We start from the raw sequence: 25,181 nt of genomic DNA on the forward strand, positions 1-25,181 counted from the left end.
AAGGGTCTCGACCCGAAAAGTCACCCATTCATTCTCTCCTGAGATGCTGCCTGACCTGCTGAGTTACTCCAGCATTTTGTGAATAATTACATTGTACAGAGGGCTGCATTAGTATGCTTCACTAAAGGTAGAGTTCTGTTTTCAAAGATGCAAACAGAAATGATCCTTTCAACACTTTCTTGCACTGACATGAAATATGGTGTTTACAAAGTGCTGGAGTAACTCAGTGGGGCAGGCAGCATCTCTGGAGGACATGGATAGATGATGTTTCAGGTTGGGTCTCCATGAATAGGTGATTCAGAGTCTGAAGAAGGGTCCTGGACTGAAATATTGCCTAAACGTCCTCCAGAGATGCAGCCTAACTCCCACAATTTATGTTTCTTTTTCTTTTATTTCATTTAGTTTCGTTTTTTTAATTGTCACTTGTACTGAAGTTCAGTGAAACAATTTTGTTTGCATGCTATCCAGTCAAAGAAAGGACTGTAAATGAACATAATCAAACTGTTCACAGTACACAGATAAAGGATAAAGTGTACAGTGCACATACAGTATGTTGTAAACCAGCATTTGCAGTTCCTTGTGTCTCCATGAGATATGGGAGGCCTGGTACACATGGTACAGGTGCAAAAGCTCTTCCAATCACTGGTGTGCTAATCTTTTTCATCTAATTTTTAATTTTGCACCATGCTAAATGCCCAGTTTTTCTCGATGTAATGTGCCAGTTTTTTTTCACAGGAAGCTCTGCAGCTGTCAGCAGGCACAGCTCTGAATACAGCTGAGGGGTATTAATAAGAACAGAGCAGCTGTACCCGCAGTAGTACGGCAGGATACTTCAGGATCCGCAACTGATTGAGAAACGTATGGGACAGAAGTAACTTGTGTATGTAATGGATACCGAGAACCAGTCAAAAGGTATGACTGATCAGCATCGAGATGTCTCCCACTCAGGTTACTGCCTGCAAAATGCTGCCAAAATGAGTAATGGCTCATCATGACTAGATTGTAATCATGTATTGTCTTTCTGCTGACTAGATAGCGCACAACAGTACCTCAATAGCGTACCTCAGTAGACGTGACAATAAAATAAACTGAACTGAGGATACCCTTTTGTCTTACAATTTCTCTTCAATTGATAGGCACGGTGAGGCAGTGGTAGAGTTGCTGCTCACAGCGCCGGAGACCTGGATTAAATCCTGACGATGGGTGCTGTCTGTATGGTGTTTGTGCATTCACCCCATGATCTGCGTGGGTTTTCTCCGGGACCTCCGGTTTCCTCCCGCACGCCAAACAAGTACAGGTTTGTTGGCTTGGTGTAATTGTAAATTGTCACTAATATGTGTAGGATAGCGTCAGTGTGTGGGGATTGCTGGTCAGTGCGGGCTCAGAGGGCCGATGGGGCTATTTACGCACAGTAACTCTAAACTAAACTAAAAGATACTTCAGTGTTAAATTAGTTGCTTGCTAAAAAATTCACAACCTCCACAAAAAGAACTGAAAGTTAGGAATAGTTTGATAGAGTCATAGAGCATGCAAACAGGTCCTTCGGCCCAACTTGCTTATGCCGACCAACATGACCCATCTACACTAGTCCCAACTGCCTGTTTTTGGCTCATACCCCTCTAAACTTATCCTATCCATGAACCTATCCATGTCTTAAACATTGTGATAGTACCTGCCTCAACTATCTCCGATCCGTTGTTCGAACCATATATCTACCACCCCTGTGTAAAAAAAGTTGCCCCTCAGGTTCCTATTAATTTTTTCCCTATGGTATCATGCATTTCAAGCTCAACGTCATGTTGGCATAGTAATCATTGGAAAAGATGCCCTTGGAAAACTAGCATCTTAATGATACCTTCTGCAATGGTATGTTCCAGTGCTTTTTGTAGACAAAAAGGTGCCAGAAAGTATATAAGTTAATTAAACAATATCGGCTGCTGTACATCAATCTAGTTTTTAAGGGTTTAGAAATGCCGGGGTGCCATATCAGCGCCTACTGTCACAAAAAATGTACTGGTAAACTCTGGCCTTGCATAACAAGGTTCATAAGCTGATGTAACATGACATGGAATCATGATCAAAGCCCTCCAGAGATGGCATCTTCAATTGAAAATCAAGTTTAAGATGATGTAATTCATTTTGATTTCCTTACAAAGGAGACATTGCAAGAACACAAAATTAGATTGTGGTCTACGTCTCATGCATAATACTGAATCCTTAGTGACAACCCATTTACTCATATTTCTAAATATGAGACAGAGATTGTGGGCTTGATTTATTTCTTAATTAAAAGATATCTTGAGGCAGATATGAGGAAGGAGGAATTGATGGAAATGGAGACCCAATGTCCTTGCCTCAGATTTCCATATTTAACACTGCAGTAGAATTACTCTCTCAAAGAATCAGTTCAGTGAACCTATCATTGTTCGGAAATACCGATGGTCTTCCAGCTGTCTCACTCGTTGGACTGGAACTAGATCTGGGAATGCATGGTGTGGGGTTGTTGGAGTTGAGACTGTGGACTGGGGCTGGAGTGGGGACATGAAACCAGGAACACACTGCGTTCACTGTAACATTTAGTATACTGCAGTTTGACATACAAACGAGTGAGAAAAAGTGTTTGGATATTATTGGGAGTAGCATCCAACAGTCCAGAAGGTCCCGTAGGTGCGGGATTATTGTAGAATTATTGAGGTTCATTTTAGAACGGCAATGATGCATTGAAATGAAAATATCTAAACTATCCAACTCATTTTTCCCAAATTCATCCCCACATGCTGTCCTTCTTGCTTTGAGGATTTTTTGTTTTCAGCAACTTAAGTGTATTGCTGTTCTCAGTGTATTTTGAACTGTTCATCATTTTTAAAGATTATTCTGTGATTTTGACATTTTAGAGGCATAGAGTTGTATAGCACAGCAACTGGTCTTTGGCCCACCATGCCTGTGCTGACCATTATACCTATCTGCACTAATCCCACCTGCCTGCATTAATTTTATAGCCCTCTATGCCTTGCGCATTCAAATATCGATCCAATTGCCTCCAAAATGTTGTTACTGTTCCAGCCACCACCACCTCTTCTGCCAGTTCATTCCAAATGACAATTAGTATTAGTGTGAAAGATTTACTGCCCATTTCATTTTTAAACCTCCTCCCTCTCACCTTAAACATAGTCCTTTAGTTTTAGACACCCCATGCATGGGAAAAATCACAGACTACCTATCCTATGATGGCCCCTTAATAATCAAAGATTTGCTGAAGTCCATGTAGATAACAACTGTCACCTCATCATTGACAATCCTCTTGGTCACCTCTTCAAAAGTCTCAATCAAATTCATGAGACACGATTTCCCACTCACAGAACCATGTTGACATTATTTTTAGTCGCAATTGAAATGGATAGCTGCATTTGCAAATGTGAATCCTTCAATTCCAATGTTATGATGGGGAGAAGAATGAGGAAATAGAAGAGGTTGGATGGAAGATACTTATTCCTTTCGTGCCGATAAAATTTGCCAGAATTAAAAATGTTTTCATGCATTTCTGAATTATGTTCTCATGAAATGATACAAGAGAGATATTTAGAGACATAGAACATAGAAAATGGCATATTGGCTTTCATTGCGAGAGGATTTGAGTTTAGGAGCAAGAAGGTCCTTTTGCAGTTGTAGGAGTATTGTGTGCAATTTTGGTCCCCTAATTTGGGGAAGGACAATATTGCCATTGAGGGAGTGCAGCTGACGTTCACCAGGTTAATTCCCGGGATGGCGGGACTGATATATGATGAAAGAATGGGCCGACTGGGCTTGTATTCATTGGAATTTAGAAGGATGAGAGGAGGTCTTATAGAAACATATAAAATTCTTAAAGGATTGGACAGGCTAGATGTAGGAAAAATGTTCCTGATGTTGGGGGGGTCCAGAACCAGGGGTCATAATCTCAAACAACTCTCTGTTTGTTAGTGTCATAAAGGAAGACTGTTGGGGATTTTGAACGTCAATCAATACTGCTTTGGAGTGTTAAGTCAGGAGTCCCTCAGGTCAGTGCCTTCCAATGACAAAAAGGCATTGCAGCAACTTGCCGGCTTTCAGTAGCTCTTCCCAAACCTGCAATCTCACCTAATTCAAAGGACAAGAACAATAATAAAAATAAAAATGCTGGAAAAACTTAACAGGTCAGGCAGCACCTGAGGAAAGAGACACAGAGTTGACGTTTCAGGCCAAAAGCCCTTTATCAGAACAGCAACAGACACATTCACACATGCAAGTTTCCTTCCCATTCAGACACTGCCCTGCAGTGCCGATCCTTTATCATCTCAATGTTGAAATCCTGAACACCCTTCTTTTTTGGAGTTCTTTCAAAACATGTAATGGAGTCATTTAAATGACTCACTGGTGCCTTCCCACAGGAAATTGGAGGTGGACAATGAATGCTGCAAAGCCTGTATCTCAAACTCCTTGTCGATGTCCTTGACCTTCTTATGATCATTGTAATTTTGGGATGTGTTCCCATTCAACATTTTCCCACAGCTTCCTAAATGTTTTAAGTTACAGACATGATAATGTATTGGTTTGCATTATGTGAACTTCCAACTGGTAAAATACTTGGAGTGATTGTGAATATTATCGTAGAGCCAATAATTTTTGGAACCACAATGCTTCTAAGCTAATGCCTGGTAGTTTTTCACTTTAGTTAAATACACTCTGGGTGTTAACATAAAATATAATATATTCTTTACTACAATTTTTGCATTTTCATGTAATTATGTAATATTTAATGCCAAGGGATAACTGCCATTGTGCATCAACCATATGCTCAAAGCTTTCGTGTATATTCTGGGGACCTCACACATAGACCTAATGTTTAAAAATTCATGGATTATTAGAGGATAGATAATCATTGCAGATTCAAAATGAATTCATATTAAATGTGTCACCTGCTTTCTGCAACGCCAATTTTGTTTTATATCTAACTTTACATACATGCTCTCATAGTTTGAAGAATACAGCTGAATATTGATAACATGCACTGCACAGTTATTTTGTAAAAACTGGAAGAATAACAAGTAATAGTAAAGATTTCATTTTAATTACAAGCAGCCTCTGGGTTATACAAGGGTTCCTTCCCAGAGATGTATCCATAAGCCAATTTCTCCGTAAGTCAATAACGTTTATTTTCAGATCATATTGCTCTACATGCATTTGCTATAATTCTTTCATCTAATATTCACCTTAGCGTTACTCATAATTAAACTAATGGAATAGATAGGGCATCCCGTCGTAAACAATTTGTATGAAACATCATATTTATAATTATTACTATCTTGGAAAATGCTTTACAAATGTGTGGAGAATTTGTGTAAATTTGGATTTTTGTAACTCAGGTCATCTGTAACCACGGGAGCTCCTGTGTTTAAAAATAACAATGCAATACATATATCGTTAATCTTTTCTTTCCCATTATTCCCGACGGGCCGCACGGCCAGAAGACTTCCCGACGGGCCGCGGCTGTGGACTGGGAATGCGGCCGGAGGCCTTTATCGAGGCTCCGCAGTCATCAATGCCTTCTGGATTGCTGCGTAGAAGCCCGGGTTGGGGCCAAGCCGGGACCTCAATTGGTCCCAGGTCAGATGGAAGTGCCCACTAACTATAATCCGGTGGTTGACTCAGTGGTAGAATCTATTAACAGATGGAAATCCTTATCATTATCCATGATTGGACGTATTAATGTTCTCAAAATGAACATCCTTCCTAAGTTCCTTTACCTCTTTCAGACCATCACACTGGCTCTCCCCTTTAATTTTTTTACTAGAATGAAAAAGCTTTTTCGTAGCTATATTTGGAACAGTAGACGTTCAAGGCTTCGCTTAATTAACCCTGTTGTACTTACTGTATGACAGAGGTGGGTTAAAACTCCCTAACCTCCAGGGATACTATTGGGACGGCCCAGCTAAGGGCAGCCTCTTTTTGGTTTGAGCTTGAGTCACCCCTGCATTGGATAAGGATGGAGGAATGCCGGACCTCGTGGATCGGAGTCCGGGTCGACAGAGTGGCCGTTGGAGCTGCGGCTGGGGCCCGGGTCATCGACAGCGCGAGGCCTCGGAGGTGGCGAAGTGGTGGCAGCAGTAAAGCCTCGCGATGATGGGGCCTTGGCGGTGGTGAAGCCTCGCGACGGCGGTGATACGTTCCAGGTCAACCCGCGGTTGAAAGTCGATGAGTGTGGAACACCACAGTGAAGGAGAAGAATAATGGAGGACCTGGCGAGGGGGAACCACCTTGAGGGGGGAGGGGGGTGAACAATGGATAATTGGGGAGGGTGGGGGAACAAAGGACAATGGGGACCTGGCGAGGGGGAACTGCTGGGGGTGGGGGGGGGGGGGAGGGGATGTGGTGAGAACAAAAGGAGCAGCCAGCGTGCTTTGTAACTTTGTCAGCGCCGTAGGCGGCTGCTATTTGTATACATAGGTCATGCAGCAAAGAATTTCACTGCCTAGTCACATGTGACAATAAAGTATTCCATTCCATTCATTATAAGCATGTTTTCTTTTGAAATTGAACTGAATTAAGTTGACAGGCAGTCACTTTTAATAAAAAGGGTTCTCAAATTAATTACTGCTGATTACAAATGGGAACCTGTTCAACACACATGTCCTCCACTTCACAATCAAGATCACTCCAACGTTCATGCACCAAGTTGGGGAATGCAGAAGATGCTTGTGTTTGTGGATGTTTGGAATCTCACTGCAAAGGAAGTAGAAGATTTGTTTTAAAAATCCTGATGTTTGTGTGTAGTATGATGATTTTTATGATGTGTGATCATGCACCCCAAGTGTGTGAAGGAGAGATATAGGAGGTCCTTCCTTCCCACTGCTGTGAGACTGCACAACCAGCGCTACTCCCAGCAGACCAGTCAACAGACCAGTTAACAGTAACAGTTAAAAAAAACACAGTAAATGATGACAATTATCCTTATCCTTACTTTTGTTTATAATGAATGATCTCTTGCTATCCACTCTGCTGCTGTAACACTAAATTTCCCCGGTGTGGGACAAATAATGGAATATATTATTATTATTATTATTATTATTATGTACTATGCAACATAAAATAAATCGCAGATGTCTTGAAAACTTTAATTGAAGACGATTAGAAACAAATTTTGAGCATTAAATAAACTAAATATTTTAACTTTTTCTTCCTCTCGCTCCATAAAAATTATAATTTAGAATGGATTTGAATGGAATACACTTGAGGAATCCATGAAACTAGTGGAAGTTACAATTTGGTAGTGTTTCAAACCAAGCCATGGGGATCAGTGGACAAGCCCTACGCCAGGCCATCAAGGAAACATCAGGGGTGGCAGAGCGGAGTAGCCAGTGGCTCTGGCTGAAGAGGAAAGACCCCATCTGGTCTCCCAAATAAGCCGGCTAGGCAGATGCAGTGGGGGTGGTTCTGGGATGCCAGAACGCTTCGCTGAGCCTACTGGAGACGTCGTGGTCCAGTCAGCGAAACATTGATGAAAGTAGGAGCCCACTTGATAATGCCAATGAAGTGTCTGCCCAGCCTTTCTCAACATCGGAGGAGCGTAGGTGAGTGCTTAAGTCTTCCATCACCACCGGGAGCAAGTTAAGAGATGGCACTTTGGATTTTAACATCACGTCCTGTGAATTTGAAAACATTTCCTTCTGTGAGAACTGTTCTGATATTCACCCTGATCTGAACAGATTATTTTATGTTAAAGTATAATTGTCTGTAATCTTTTGGGAAGTGCAAATATTGAGAATGTTAAATGCTACAGCTTTTCATCACATCGCTTTTCATACATTACCTTGATTTTTAAATGTTTAAGAATTAATCACAGGAAACCTGTGCAAGATCGATTAATTACTAATTAACATTACCTATTAAATGGAGGTAATGTTAAAAACGCAGCTGATGCAGAAGGTCAAGATTGTAGAGTTGACAGTTTATTGTAGAAAATAACTTGTGCATGTAATCGTGCTTAAGTTAGATGAAACTGAAATAAAGCTTCCAACTCTGTTCAACAGCATCATTCATTCAAAGCACTATATGGCATGCTGGTGTCGGTGATGATTTTGTTTTCAGTCACGAGACCTTGAAAATGCTTCATGTTAAACATCACCACTGAGCAGCAGAAGAATGGAATCTGCCTGTTCCACTAAACACTGTGCCCCACTCAAATCACTGACCCCAGCTCCGCCCTTTGCTACAAATCATGGGTTATGAAATCCGAAACTGAGATTCGTAGAGACCAAATTTTCTATCTCTTAAACTGCAGTTGTAAAATGCCTCATGAAACAATATACAATTCTGTTCACTCACATATGCTATATTTTTGCAATATCTATAGTTTCTCCATCCTTGTCATGATCTTTTTCAAAAGATGCAACATGTTTATGTGTTATGATCTGAAATAAAAACTCATTTGATTTTAAATGTTCTTGACAGTTTCCAAAATTGCGGGGTGGCACCATGATAGCAGCCTCACCTACAGTCTGTCTGTCCTTTTCGTCCTTTTTTTGTTATTTTTGGCGAGTTTTATAAGACTGTGTTAAAGTTTTCTGGTTTGTTTTATGTGGGGGGTGGGGGAGGGGCTCGGGAGAAACCTTTTTTCAATCTCTTACCTTATTGGAGATGTGATTGTTTTCTAGATCGTATCTCCGGTCGCTCTCCGGTCTAACATCATGAAGCTGGAGGCCTTGCCTGGGACTGACTTTGAGCCCCCGCGGGGCATGGACTTACCATCTGAGCATGCGATTCCTTGCCTGAATCGACACTCCAACCGCAGTCTGCAGACTTTAACATCAAGGAGCTCGCAGTCTCGGGTTAAAACTGATGTCGGGAGCTCCAAGCTGCACAAAGTCCAACAAGCCCTGACCCGGAGTAGATTGCCCGGAGCGGGGGAGCTGAGATCCCCCCCCCCCGATGCAGGAGCTTGATCGCCCCAACAAGGATCGTCCCATCAATGGAAGGTTAGAGGCCCCGACCGCTGAAGGACAAAGAAGGGAGAGATTTAACTTTTTTTCGCCTTCCATCACATAGAAACATAGAAAATAGGTGCTGGAAGAGGCCATTTGGCCAGCACCGCCATTCATTGTGATCATGGCTGATCATCTACAATCAGTAACCTGTGCCTGCCTTCTTCCCATATCCCTTGATTCCACTAGCCCCTAGAGCTGTATCTATCTCTCTTTTAAATACATCCAGTGAATTTGCCTCCACTGCCCTCTGTGGCAGAGAATTCCACAAATTCACAACTCTATGGGTGAAAAAGTTTCTTCTCACCTCAGTTTTAAATGGTCTCCCCTTTATTCTTAGACTGTGTCCCCTGATTCTGGACTCCCCCCAACATTGGGATTTTTTAAATGATTTTATACGTCTCTATAAGATCCCCTCTCATCCTTCTAAACTCCAGTGAATACAAGCCTAGTCTTTCCAATCTTTCCTCATATGACCTCACATTTATCCACATTATACTGCATCTGCCATGCATCTGCCCACTCACTCAACCTGTCCAAGTCACCTTGCAACCTCCTAACATCCTCTTCGCTGTTCACACTGCCACCCAGCTTTGTGTCATCTGCAAACTTGCTAGTGTTACTTGTAATTCCATCATCCAAATCATTAATATATATATTGTAAATAGTTGCGGCCCCAGCACCGAGCCTTGCGGCACTCCACTCTCCACTGCCTGCCATGCTGAAAAGGACCCGTTTATTCCTTCTCTTTGCTTCCTGTCTGCCAACTAATTCTCTATCCATGTCAATACCCTACCCCAAATACCATGTGCTCTAATTTTGCTCACCATCCTCCCGTGTGGGACCTTATCAAAGGCTTTCTGAAAGTCTAGATACACTACATCCACTGGCTCTCCTTCATCCATTTTACGTCACATCAAGTGAGGAATACGGAGGAGTCACTGTGGTGGATGTTCACGTTAAAATGTATTTTGTGTGTCCTGTTGCTTTTTATTGTTATGACTGTATGGCAAATGAAATTCCTTATATGTTGCAAAACGTACTGTACTTGGCTAATAAAGTATGATTGTGATTGTGAGTGATTGTGGTTATAAACTTTTTAAGTTACTTACAAGACAATTACATGTGTTGAACATGACAAAAAATGAACTGTTCAATTTTTAGCCTCGGTAATCATATAAAATGCATGTCATTATGCTGTGTTCAAAGTGATCGAACATAGACAAAAATAATCTTTTAGAAAAGAAATACTGAGTAAACTATTCGATCCTGAAAGGCATTAAGAAATGATGCACTGGGACACGTTGTCTCTCGAGAACTCAATAAATCCAAAATAAGAATATTAGGACTGACTATAATACAGTAAATATTACAAGGCCAAAATGTAATTAAGGAATGATAAGGCATAAGTTAAAGATATTTAAGATAAAGAAACAGCCTGCTTCCACTGAGCGGAAGTGGCGGCGCCTAACGGCAGCGGCTCGCTAGCAGTCTGTTCGTCTTTTTTCCTTTTTTTTTGTTGTGTGTCGGTGTTGGGATGGTTTTTGTATTTTTTTTGGTTGTGTATGTGTGGGGGGTGGTGGTGTGGGTGGGGGGTGGTGGGGGGTGGCGGGGGGGGTGGGGGGAACTTTTCTCTTCCTCACGGCGCGGGGTGCAGCTCGGCTGCGGGGCCTAACATCGCCCGGTGCGGCTCGGCCGCTGGACTTTACATCGCCCGGTGCGGCTTGGCCGCTGGACTTAACAGTGCCCGGTGCGGCTCGGCCGCGGGACTTTTCATCGCCCGGTGCGGCTCGGCCGCGGGACTTTACAACGCTGGTGCGGCTCGGCTGCGGGACTTTTCATCGCTGGTGCGGCTCGGCTGCGGGACTTTACATCGCCCGGTGCGGCTTGGCCGCGGGACTTAACAGTGCCCGGTGCAGCTTGGCCGCGGGACTTAACATCGCCCGGTGCGGCTCGGCCGCGGGACTTTACATCGTTGGTGCGGCTCGACCACGGGACTTTTCATCGCTGGTGCGGCTCGGCTGCGGGACTTAACATCGCCCGGTGCGGCTCGGCTGCGGGACTTAACATCGCCCGGTGCGGCTCGGCTGCGGGACTTAACATCGCTGGTGCGGCTCGGCTGCGGGACTTTACATCGCTGGTGCTGCTCGACCACGGGACTTTACATCGCCTGGTGCGGCTCGGCTGCGGGACTTAACATCGCCCGGTGCGGCTCGACCACGGGACTTAGCTGCGCAAGGCTTGGTCGCGGGGCCTTTCATCGCCCGGCTCGGCCGCGAGACGTTTCAGCGCCCGGTGCGAGTCGGCCGGGGGGACTTCCATCCCCTTGCGGGGACTGTGCGGGTCGGTCGGGGACGAGCTGTCTGTCTGTGGGCGTGGGGAAGAGAGTGGAAGTTTTGTTGCCTCCATCACAGTGAGGGGGTGTTTGGAGTCACTGTGATGGACGTTTGTGTTGGGGCTATGTGTCTTGTGTTCTTTTTTTCTATGACTGCTATGTAGTTTCGTTCGGTACTTCGGTACCGAACGACAAATAAAGCTCTGTTATACTGTTATACTGTTATACTGTTATATACTGAAAATCCATTCAAACACATTGCCGTTGGATCCCAAAACCACAAGCCTATGCATCCTGAGGTTAAACATTGGGTCGGCATAGATAGAGTGTATGTGGAAAGGATATTTCCACTGGTGGGAAAGTCTAGGACCAGAGGTTATGGCCTCAAAATGAAAGGGGGCTCTTTTAGAAAGGGGGTGAGGGGGAACTTCTTTCATCAGAGGGTAATTCATTTGTGGAACTCATTGCCACAAAGAGCTGTGGAGGCCAAGTCAATGGATATTTTTAAGGCAGAGATAAACAAATTCTTGATTAGAACGGGTGTCAAGGGTTATGGGAAGGCGGCTGGAAATGGGATTAGGAGGCAGAGATCAGGCATGATTGAATAGCGGAGTAAACTCGATGGGCCGAATGGCTTACTCCTATAACTTGTCCACTTGTTTAATTGTGGCACTATATTGTACATATTCAGTTCAAATCATTGAACTCACAGAATTAACCCTTTCAGAAAATGACATATATTCTTATATTGTCTAATCAGATTCCTTTACATATAATTATGTAATGGTTACTAAGAAAGTAGCAACCTTATTTCAGGTAAATAAAACTGAAGTAGGTCAACTGAAATTATTTAAAGGACAATTTTGTCTTCACAAAAAACATGGAGATACGTTATAGTCAAAAATGTATTTACCTGTAATTTGTGGAACATAGCAATGTTTTATTTTTTCTTTTATTGAAATCATCTATCCAAATTCATATACAGATTCCCAACAACAGAATGGGTAAGAGAACCAATAAACACTTCGCTGAAATTCCTTCATTGCAGAGTGAAATGATTCAAATTTAGATGGAAACCTACTTCTTGAAAATACAGTAGCGATCAGATAATGGATATTTGTGTGGTTTTATCTCAAAGCTGCCATCAGGAAACACTGATAAGTCACAAAGCTGAAGTAAGTTTACTTTTACATGTGGAACGTGAATGAGAGGTACCAATGGTGTACAGTGAAAATGCAGACAGATGCTGGTGATGCAGTCAATCACAGATGGCCACAGGGAGTTAAATGTCAGAAAGTGAAAAGCTGGCAAACACTTGAGCAGAGGTGAACGGAGAAAGCAGTTGTCACATGGCGAGGATTGACAAAGGGACTGAGATACAATTGAAAGTGGTAGAAAGATTCAGTCGAAACAATACTCCAAAATATTTTAACCATTTTCTGTACTATATGAAATTGTAGCAGTTGCAAGTGGTCTAACATTCTTACATTCTCTTAGTATTTGAGTCATAGAGTCAGTCATGCAGCATGGACTTGCCCATGCTGACCATCATCGCTGACTACACTAGTCCCACCTGCCTGCTTTTGGCCCATATCCCTCTAAACCTACCCTATCCATGTACCTGTCGTTGTGATAGTACCTGCCTCAACTAGCATCTCCAGCAGCTCGTTCCATACACACATTTCCCATTGTGTGAAAAAATTACCCCTCAGGTTATCATTAAATCTTTCCTCCCTAATCTTAAACCTGTCTTCTTGTTCTTGATTCCCCTACTCTGGGCAAAAGACTACGTTTATCCAATCTATTTTTAAACATCTATTCCAAGCTTTTGCTTGGTTTTCAGTACTTTTTTTCTTTTCATCTCGTTTTGGGTGTGAATACCAATGCCATGACTGATATGCGATGAATTAATCCTCTTGAAGGCTGATTTGAAGACCTCAATTACCCGCACAATGAAATCATAATGCTATAAAATGGTTATATTGCCCACTATCACTAGTTTTTTAAAATCAGTCCATGATGGTTGTCAATTGCTTCTTGAAATGCATTTTATTCATGGTTATCCAGTCAGGAATTCTTCATGAGTCATAACATTTTATGAGTGGAATATAATAAAGGCAGACTTTTGTGATTTGGCCAACTTCTGATCGTCTGCAATTTGTCTTTTATTTATAGGGCAGCCTAAAACTTTGTACAGAAAGAAGTAATTTGATAACTTTTGAAGTGCTAAGGTTCACCTCCATGCGTCATTACTGCCAAGTATAAAATAATACCACCAGTGATTGCACCTCTTTTGATTTTCCCTTCCAGGTTAATGTGTAGCTCTTCTAAACTGGCCTTCTGCTTTTGATGCCTGCAACGTGGCAGCCTCCACACTGGTGAAACCTGACGTATACTTGGCAATCATTTAGCAGAGCACCTGAGTCCTGTCAGAAACAGCCACTAGAGCTTCTGGCTACATCTCACACTCCTTCCTAATCCAACACCGATTTGTTTGTCCACAGCCTTCTCCATTACTAAAGAGGCAACGTGCAAATTGGAAGAGCAACATCTCATATTCTGAAGCTAGATACAAAATGATAGTAACTCAATGGGTCAAGCAACATCCCTGGAGAAAATTGATAGGAGACATTTCGGGTCGGGACCCTTTTTTAGACTGAAGAAGGAACCCGACCCGAAACGTCACCTACCCTTTCTCCCCAGAGATGTTGCATGGCTTGCTGAGGTATTCCAGCATCTTTGGTATAAACCAGCAGTTCATTTTCATTACCTCATATTCTGCTTGGGTAGCCTACAAGTCAATGGTATGAACAATGAATTCTCCAATTTCAGGTAACCCATACCCTCAGACTTCTCGTCCCACACATACTTGTCCCATTTCTATGCCCTATATTTACTCACTCCCTCCATCCCCCACATCTTGTGTGATCTACCTATGTTCCTTTCCCATCTTGTTCCACCTGTCACCTACCAGCTTCTATTCCCTGACACCCCCCCCCCCCCAACCCTGTACTGCAATACACCAGCAACCTTTCCTGTTCTCCCTCAGTGCTGATGGCACAAAACAGTGACTCACACCTGTTGCCTCCACAGATGCTGTTTGGCCTGCTGAATTTTCCAGCATTCGGTTTTATGATCAGTATTGATTGCTGCTGAAATAAGACTTAATGCTTACCTTCCTTCTTTAGCACCTCGTTAGATCTTTTAACTTGAAAGCTCTTATCCCATGTTTTCAAATCTCACATGAGCACTCTTTCCCATAATTCCTGTAATTGGTGACTGTGCCGTTACCTGTCCAGGCCACGTTCTGGAATATCTTCTCTAAGACTTTCCACACTCTTATTTGCTCCGCTGCTTTGGGTTCCTGAAAACCCTCCTCTTTGACCAAACTCTGATAGTTCATGTGACTTAATGTCATACTTTTCTTGATAACACATTTGTGAAATACAAATGGGTTTGTTTTACTATTTTAAAAGTGATTCGTAAATGCCAATTGTTATTGATGCTGAAATTAGATTTTGTGTTATTTCAAAAAGACAGGAGAAGAATTGAGAAACTATATCATTACAAATTTTCCCATCAAAATATTAATTGACAGAGATTTCTGTATCAATTACATAAAGCAGAGTAATAAGTACCAGCTGATATGTAAAAGGCAGCATAGGTTTTGTGAAGGGTAGGTTACATGTGACATCTGGTTTATTGTTTTGTACAATGGATACATGTAGGTCAATAGATTTTATTTATTTTGTGTGCTGGATGGCAATTGATCTGTTCAGAAATTTAAAGAGATTAGCAAAGATTAGAGCAAACTGAAGAAAAGGGCATCATAGTCATTGAGATTACATATTACATCTTTCATGATATAGCAATAGAGGCCATGGGAACCATGGTCTAATTGCATATTTGTGTTGTCGGCATTCAATTGCTGTTGGTACCTGGATTGTTCAGAGGAATTTGGCAGCAATTATAGTTATACGGAATAGTTAATACCACCGGGTGGCGCTGTATGATGGCAGCCTCGCCAACAGTCTGTCTCGTCCTTTTCTTCTTTTGTTGTTTTTAAGTCTGTTGTTAAATGTAAGTTTTAGTGTATCTTTAGTTTTGTATTATGTAGGGGTTGGGGGAAACTTTTTTAAATCTCTTTCCTCGATGGAGATGCAACTCTTTCCGTATCGTATTTCCGTCCGCACTGCGGCCTAACATCGAGGAGCTGGCAGACCCATTGGTGGGGATTGCCTTCGGGAGATCCAACCGCGGGAGCCTGCGGACTTAACATTGTGGAGCTTGCGATTCCTTGACAGGGATCGATGGGAGCTCCAACCGCGGGAGCCTACAGACTTAACATCGTGGAACTCTTGGTTAGGGCTTGACTTCGACCACCCCGATTGCGGGAGCTTCGATTGCCGGCTGCGGGAGCTTCGATTGCCGGCTGCGGATGGTTCGACTGCCCCAACTGCGGGAGAAAAGGAGGGAAGAAGATAATATGTTATTGCCTTCCATCACAGTGCGCTGTGGTGGATGTTTATGTTAATTTTTTTGTAGTTGTGTGTTTTGTTGCTTTTTTGGTATGACTGTATGGCAAATCAAATTCCTTGTATGTTTTTACATACTTGGCTAATAAATTAATTGCAATAAAATAATTACAATTACAAAAAAGTTCAGTGGATTACTGTAGATTATTAGGAAAAGTCACATGATTTTTCTTTATGAAAATCAGTACCCTGTTCCTGCTTTTTCCTCATATCTCTTGATTCCGTTAGCCCTAAGAGCTATAAATAGCCTGGTTTCAAGAAGTACACTTCTGGGGATCTGAAAAGACCTAATTCATTCTGCAAATTAATTGAATCAAGCATACACTTGAAATAAGGGGTAGGCCATTTAAAAAGAAAATGAGGAAAAACTTTTTCACCCAGAGTTGTGAATCTGTGGAATTCTCTACCTCAGAAGGCAGTGGAGGCCGATTCTCTGGATACTTTCAAAAAAGAGTTAGATCGAGCTCTTAAAGATAGCGGAGTCAAGGGATATGGGGAAAAGGCAGGATCGGGGTACTGATTGTGGATGATCAGCCATGATCAAAATGATATATATATCCACCACGGTTCTTTATCAAGTGTTGGCATGATTTGGTAGGGAATCAACTAGATTCTACAGTTTCCAAGGATTTTCGTTATTTCGATACTGCAGCTGAAATTATGATCTCAATGAGCTTAAGTCTCGTGGTACAATCCTTTCCTTTCAGTACCTCCTGAATCACTGACCACACATTCTCAATCAGATTCAGGTCAGGCGAGTTACCAGATCAGTCCAGGACGCACATTCCCTTCTTTTGGAAAAATGGAGTCACGATTTCTGAAATGTGGCCTGGTGCAAGGTCTTGTTGGAATATCCCCGATCCACCTGAAAAAATCTTCGTATCTCCATCGCTATTTTGCAGCAATCTCATCATTCCATCAAATGAGTGCAGTAGACCAATACTGTAGTAGTTGAGGCAACCCCAGAGCAGCATTTTTTCAGGATGTTTGATGCACTAATTGGTGTGACATTTTCTCACCGGCTCTCCAATTAATCTCCGAATATGTAAATGGTGGGCCTCTGGGTAATGTTGTAGAGCAGAAGGATCTAGGAGCACAGGTGCATGGTTCTTTGAAAGTCGAGTCGCAGGTAGATAAGTTGGTCAAAAAGGCTTTTGGCACTTTGGCCTTCATCAGTCAGAGTATCGAGTATAGAAGTTGGGAGGTCATGTTGCAGTTGTATAAGACGTTGGTGAGACCGCATTTAGAATATTGTGTTCAGTTCTGGGAACCATGTTATAGGAAAGATATTGTCGAGCTTGACAGGGTTCAGAAAAGATTTACGAGAATGTTGCCATGACTAGAGAGTGTGAGCTATAGGGAGAGGTTGAGTAGGCTGGTTCTCTATTCCATAGAGCGCAGGAGGATGAGGGGAGATCTTATAGAGGTATACAAAATCATGAGAGGAATAGATTGGGTAGATGCACAGCCTTTTGCCCAGAGTAGGGGAATCAAGGACAAGAGGACACAGGTTCAAGGTGAAGGGGAAAAGATTTAATAGTATTCCGAGGGGTAACTTTTTCACACAAAGGTGGTGGGTGTATGGAACAAGCTGCCAGAGGAGGCAGTTGAGGCTGGGATTATCCCATCGTTTAAGAAACAGTGAGACAGGTACATGGATAGGACAGGTTTGGAGGAATATGGACCATGCGCAGGCAAGTGGGACTCGTGTTGCTGGGACATTGTTGGCGAGTTGGGCCAAAGGGCCTGTTTTCAAACTGTATCACTCTATGACTCTATGTTAACTACATTGACCCTAAACCAGGTAATGGTATTCATCACTGAATAACATCTTTCTTCAGTCCTCACATGTCCAATCTTTATATTTTAAGGCCCACGGGTATTGTATCTTTTCGCAGCAGTTAGAAGTTGTTTTTGTCACAGGTCATCTGGCTATAGAACTGACTTCAAAGAGGCATTGGCATATGGTACTCGAGCTTTTTGAGACACCTACTGCATCCAAATCTTTTCTCAGGGCATCGCTTGTCTTTCTCAGATCCTTTGTACTTTCCCGAATCGGCAAGGCCTCATCTGCTGGAGTCGTCTTCCTTTTGCGGCTGCATCTGCCTGTCCTCTTGGGAGATGGTGATCCGCTTTCGCACCCTTGCTTGTCAATGCTGGATTGGCTCACCCATACCAGCTTTGCAATCTCTCGCTGTTACATCAAACAATGATGATGCAAGTTTATGTTCTCTGTTCACCTCCTTGGGGTGATGTCCATTGCGTGAATTGTTTTACATCAATTTTGTGAATTGCTTGATGCGTTCTTCCCAAAAGATGATACAAACGGTAGGCGGATCATACAATACTGGCGTAACGTCATTTTGTAAGGCTCTGTCTTTAATTTATTCTGCATTTTATCAGTGTTGCTTCACGCTTTGTTTGTATTCCAGTCACATGTTAAGTTGCAGCCTCCTTTGTTTACTATTTTGTATCCTCCAATCCAGACTTCATTTGCATCATTTCCAGACCATCTTCATCAGGTGAGCTCATGCATTCCATCTTCACACCGACTCTTTTCCTCTTGCTCATTATTATTCTAGTCACTCCCCTTGTTTATCCATCCTCATCTTCTTGAATTCTTAATGGTCCTTTTTATGAATTAGGTTAGTCTATTTCTCTTGGATTCTCCCATTCCCTGTATTCTAATTTCTTGCGGTACAACACATTAATTTTTTCCAAGCTACACTGGGTCAAGGAAGGTCTGGAAATAGTGCAAATTATCCATCTGAAGGCAAACTTCACAGAAATCACTAGAAATGAATGCCCGGAGAATAAGAAAAGACCAGGAGAATTCTTTTGGAAGAGGTTTATTGAGTTTCAGAAAAATAAAAGAATAAATGGTGGACATAGAACATCAAACTCATCATATGAAAAAAATAACAAAATCAGCCTGTTTTTCAATTAATTTGCACAAGGATGTAAAATGATTGGATGCTGCTTGTGAAAATAAAAAAAAGGTAGGAGAACCTCTCTCCATTGCAAGTGATGTGGCAGAGTTACGAATGTCCCCGGATAGAGCTTCCATGATGTCTAGGTGGGTTAGTTTAAGCTTGGTAAAGTTAGTCATGAACACATCAGTTCACACAAACATATGATGATCCTTTCTTAGACGTACGGCTGACTGAAGTTAACTGAATGAAGAATGCCAAGGAACCCGAGATAAACTTAATTGCCTTTCACACAAGAAAAATGTTGTTGAAAACAAGGTGTTCACAAATCATTGCAGTTAAATCACAAAATAATTAATGTAACATGGAGAAAGAAATGAGAAGCGTGATTATTACATTATTGTATTTAATACAAACAACAGCAGAAGTGAGAGATAACTTGAATTGTAATTCTCGTAGGGAAAAAAAATCCATTGAGGGATTTGGGAGACATCACATATAACCTCATATAAGCAATGAGAAGAGGTTATGGTGTCTCTACAAAATCAGGAGGAATAAGTATTCTTGGACTCTGAGAAGGTCTAACACTTTTAGAATTAGCACAAAACTAGATGAATTAGATGAATTCTAATGAATGTAGATGAATTCTAATAAACATATTTCAATAACAAGACAGTTAAAATATTTGGATCCTTTAGAAGACTAACACGAATACAAAGACCACAGAGGTTCAAATCATTAACGAAGAGATGATGTTTTAAGATATTGAGGTTTTAAAATATTAAAAACCTTTCCCTTATCTTTAGTCGAGTAGAAGGATGGTCCCAAAAGGCAGCACTTTACACAATTGACCTTCATTTGCCATCTTAACAACTAATTAAGTTCCCATTGTAATTCTGATAATCATCTTCTTTACTGTCCACGAAACCGCCTATTTTGGTGTCATCTGCAAATTTACTAACAATTCTAGTGGCTTAATCTTAGTGACGAAGTTAGATACTGGCAACTACTGATCAACTAAAGTCATGTTATTCCACTAAATTGATGCATTTTCATTTTTTTGAAGAGGTGACCAAGAGGATTGACAAGGTCAGGGTGGTAGATATTGACCTCATGGATTTTATCAAGGCTTTCGACAATGTCCTACATGATAGACTGGCCGGAAGATATCACATGAGATCCAGGGTGAACTAGACAATTGGATACAAAATTGGCTTGGTGGAAGGAGCCAGTGAGTGATAGTGGATGGTTATTTTTCAAATTGGATACCTGTGACCAGTGGTTAGTCCTAGGGATCGGAGCTGATTCCCTTATCGTTTGCCATGTATATTAACAATTTAGATGACAATACACTGCAGGTGGCATGAGTGATATGTTTGAGGATGAAACCAAAATTTGTGGTGTGCTGGACATTGAAGGTTTTCTAAGTTTACAACAGGATTGAGATCAACAGGGAAAGTGGGCAAAGGAGTGGCTGATGAAATTGAATTCAGACAAGTGCAAGGATATATTTTGGGAAGTTAAACGGGGCAGGACATAAGAGAGTATGTGATAGGGGCCTGGGGAGTGTTATAGAAGAGAGAGACCTCGGGTACAAGAACATAGTTTCCTGAAAGTGTTGATGGTGGTGAAGAAGGAGTGGTTTTTTTGGAAGGGACATTAAGTGCAAGAGTTGAGATGTCATATGATGTTGGAGAGATTGCAACTTATGTATTTTGTGCCATTCTGGTTGCCATACTACAGGAACGATTTGATTAACCTAGAGAGGATGCAGAAAAGAGACTGAGGGTAACCTTATTGAGGTTTATAAAAACATAAAACCATAAGGTCCAATGAAAGATGTTAAGCAATTGGTAGAAAAATAGCCTTCAAAGAGATAAAACAATGAAAATACAGATACAAATATAAAATGTAGCTATAGAAAGACAAGCCCATGTGGGAATATGGACAATCTTCTACAATGCTTATATTTAATATTACAATAGATCCATTGCTCTGTATTCTTGAGAAGGATTGCAACAGAATTTGGTCATAACTCGGCAGTAAAATGTAAAGTTTTATCATTTTCAGAATACATTGTAATTATTTATAACTTTTAGGTGTGTGATGAATAATCATTTCATAAAATACTCGCAAGAAATTTGGTATATGAAATGAATGTTAAAGAGGTTTACATGTGTGCAATAAACATATGCAACAAGGCAGTAATCAAGAGTCAGGAATTAGAACGTATTATCTTGGGTAGCTTCAAACGTTACCTCAGGCTGAGGAGATCCCTGGGTTTGCTGTTGCTTATTGCACTAAGCAGGAAGAATGGGGTTCCAATTCAAAGTATAACCTTAAACCAACCCAAATGATGGAAAGTATGAAAACCTTTAAAATTCTAATATTTTATTTATATTTAATTGATTATATAATTTTAGTCAGAGCCGATAAATTATTTTAACCAATTTAAATTGGTTCGTCACGAAGAGGATCAGAGATTTTATACTTACCTGATGATATCTCTGATCTGTTAGCACATTCAAGGGCTATGGATAGTTGTCCATTAATAGGTCCATTAAGCTCAAAATTCGGGTAGCAATGGCATTTAATAGAAAACTTCCGACCCGAGAAAAATCTTAAGATTCATTCATTAGAACATTCCTCACATTTAAAATCTAAGATGATATTGCAAAACTTAAAGAATAAAATTTTGTGGTGACAATAATAAGAACCTGGGAACAATCAGAACAAGTACAAATAAAAAGATACATGACATTGAACTTTTGTTCCACAAGAATAAAAAGATAATTAACAAGTATGAAGGTTGGAGGAACTTAGAATCCCATCAATGGATACATTTTAAATACCAGGGCGCTGACTTAATGTACTGTAAAAATGACAGGATTTCAAATTAATTTGACAATATATGCCAAATAAATATTTTTACTGCTCTCTTCTTAAAATCTTTTAATGCATGCTTTCTTTGGGTACGTAAAAGTGTGATGAACCAATGCACACGATGTAGTCTTGCACATGAAACACTGCTGCTTATTTTAGGAAGTTGGCCTAAAATGCTGGCACAAAGAAGCACGATAAAGTCATAAGCCCAAGATTATCTCTCTAGATGGGGCATTATTGAAATCAGGCATCATTTTTCAAAGGGACTTTGAAAACCAGATGGAAGAAGTGGCCCAAGAGTGATCGGATCCACTTTACAAGATAGAACAGTACTGCTTAGGAACAGGCCCTTCGGTCCACAATGTCCCTGCTGAACATGAACTCTAATTTACTCTTAACTCTGAATTTAGCTTGATGTCAACCTTACTTTATAATTTAAATCTGCTTGTGGCTTTTTGCTTTTATTTGTGATTTATAATGTGTGCATTTTATTGTAACTAAAGTTCTTCAGTGCTGATTGTATAACGTTATCGCTTCATAACATCTCCATTAATGGTCCAAGTCCTAAGATGATCAATATCCAAATGCACTTATTCTCAGTGTCACAATAATATGTGAATTCTGAGGATAAAAATGGAGGCCAAATAATTCCACCCAACACAACTTCCATCCATTATATCACCCATTAATTATACCTACCTTTGTGGATTTTGGTATTTATCTTCCCAAGATAAAACTCAGAAGTTAGGAGAACTCTTCCAATATTTGCTCTTATATGTATTGTATGTATTGATTACATGCATGCATAACTGGCCAACATTAAAATTGGTATTTTCTGTATTTATTTCTAATTTAACAGCAGTGGCAGTAAATCCAGCCTTGAGTAACCACAAATATTTTCCATTCCAGGCCCTAATTTTCATTGAAAAATGTTGAAAACCACTTTCTTTAATAGTTAAGATCACCAAAGTGATGATGTCTTGAAGCATATTTTGCTGCAGTTTTGATGATTGTTTGAGATCAAGTCCAACTGAACAAGGTTTTACTCCTATTTAATGCTTTTACATAAACATTTGGTTGAAAAATAAATCCATTGCTATTGCACTGATGACACTTATTAATTGAAGTGAATTATTTATTGTTTGTTCACTGGGGTGTTGGCAAACAGAAAGAAATCAATGATCTGAAATTAGATCTGAATCTGCCATTGGCAATGCATTAATAATTACAAGTGCATTTACTTGGAGGAATGAAAAAGGTTTAGTAATAAAGATTTTATTTAGGAATACTTACCTGAATTTATTCATGACAAACTACTCTTACAGCACAAAAAACCCAAAGTAAGTAACCAGTCCATTTCAGTAAAGTCAATTAAAATTGACAGCAGTCCTTTGCCTTCAATGAAAATGCTTTCTAATATCAAACAGCACTCTAGACGCCATTACAATTTAAAATCCCATTTGAAGTAGAAGGGAGTTCATGTTACACTCTTCTTATGGATGGAAAAAAATACACTATAATATTTTTTCACAATCTGGAGCACAAGAACCTGTCTTGTGTAAATTATCAAGAAACAAAATATATTCATCTATTTAACTAATGCATCCACTACACAACAGAACCAGTAGGATGTGCAAATTTTCCCCAGAATTTGGTTTCCAGTAGGCTGCTTAAACTGTATCAGTTTCACTGCCTTTTTGATCCAAAAGGTGACACATTGCACATTTGGAGCAAAATAAGCAACACCAATCTTACAAATCGCTCAGCAATGTGAAACCAATGTCATCTTGTTGCGTATATAATATTTTGGAGATACTATTGATACTGTTGATAACTTAAGTGTACATTAGGAATGTATAAAGTTACTGAGGAAAACATAGTAAATTCAAGATTTTTTTGTTGTTGTTAGATTTGCATTCTCTCTTGTATTATTTCCCAACCCTTTTCCAGTAGAATTCTGTAGACTGGGATATTAAATTCCACACATTATATTTCATCTACAGAAAAGAAATCAAACAGTAGTGAATCGTAGATACTAAAACCAACTAAGCTATTAGAAATTATTGCAAAGAAAATACACACATCCACCATATTTTCACCAACTGATGTCAGTGCATTCTTAATGTACACACATTTTATGAATCACTATAAATGCTGAAGTGAATGACTATCAATGACTCTCTCTGATTGATGATTGGTCAAACACAGGCTTGTAACAACATTTGCAACACAGATAAGTGAACTTGTTTTCCTTTTCCATGGAAGTAATTTGCTGGGGTTTACTTGAACAAGTAAAGATTGGAGTGAATTGGGTTCTTCACTTTTGCGGTTTACATATGTCACTAGTGCTCATCCAATTCCACAATTGCCAAATAGGAAAGCTGCACTGTTTTGTTTTGAAACTCTGGTGAAGTCTGCTGGGCTACTAAGGAAGACTATGGAGCGGTGACTTTGTGGATGAAAATGTTGATCTTTCTTGCGTTGAGCTGATCCAGAAGTAGTTATTTTGTGGAGGGTGAGCTTCCGCTTGTTTCTTCATCCACTTCAAAGGATTAGCCCCCATCCTGAGGCCAGCACTGGTGCACTGTTTGTTTCTCAGTTTCAGCACTGTTCAGACACAATAAAGCCTTCTTTTTCCTGCCCAATGGGCTCCACTTCAGCATAAGCAGGGTGACCAGAGCCCCGTCTGAACTTCATTGCAGGCCATCGACTGGGGCGACGCTGCAAGAAATTACAAGTGAGTTAGCACTGACACTGTGGCAAAAAGCAAGTGACTCCAAATAGAAATTCGCAGATATCCAGGTGAGCAAGGCCAAGTTGAGCAGCACGGTGGCACAGCGGTAGAATTGCTGTCCAAGATGGCACCAAACTATTTGCATGCTAGCCACAGAAGCAGCTCTACAATCACATATTACTATCACTCCACACTCTTAAAACTCCATTCCCACAGCAACATTTCTTGCTTTAACCATGATCTTCTTAAACTCCTCTCAGATCACTAAACGTTATTCCTTTATCATGTACCTATACACTGTAAATGGATGATTGTAATCATGTTTGTCCATCTGCTGACGGATTAGCACGCAACAAAAGCTTTTCACTGTACCGCGATACATGTGACAATAAACTGAACTGAAACTGAAACTCTACAGCGCCAGAGACCCAGGATCAATCCTGACTATGGATGCTGTCTGTACAGAGTTGGTATGTTCTCCCTGGTGACCATGTCGGTCCGGGTGCTCTGGTTTCCTCCAACACTCCAAAAAGGTTTGTATGTTAATTAGCTTGGGTAAATATTGTAAAGTTTTCCTTGTGTGTAGAATAGTGTTAGTGTACGGGGATTGTTGGTCAGCGTGGACTCGGTGGACCAAAGGACCTGCTTCCGTGCTGCATCTCTAAACTAAAAGTGAGGTTGTGTTTAAAGCTTAAAATGAAGTTGAAGAAAGCAGAAAGGCATCCGAGTAGTACAGTGATGGTTGGTTACGAATCTAGTTATTCACAT

At 40.8% G+C, this 25,181-nt stretch overlaps 1 protein-coding gene across 1 annotated transcript in view; it reads right to left on the minus strand.

Annotated features, from left to right (window-relative positions):
* Window positions 1–18,733: 18,733 nt before the first annotated feature.
* plxdc2b (plexin domain containing 2b) overlaps window positions 18,734–25,181 on the minus strand; it is a 380,673-nt gene continuing 374,225 nt past the window's right edge. Inside the window, exon 14 of the mRNA XM_078416435.1 lies at window positions 18,734–24,400. Within this exon, the coding sequence (XP_078272561.1) occupies window positions 24,281–24,400 (120 nt within the window). The 3' untranslated portion in view covers window positions 18,734–24,280. The remainder of the gene's footprint in view (window positions 24,401–25,181) is intronic.

This window comes from Rhinoraja longicauda, chromosome 2, assembly GCF_053455715.1.
Source record: "Rhinoraja longicauda isolate Sanriku21f chromosome 2, sRhiLon1.1, whole genome shotgun sequence".
NCBI lineage: Eukaryota > Metazoa > Chordata > Chondrichthyes > Rajiformes > Arhynchobatidae > Rhinoraja > Rhinoraja longicauda.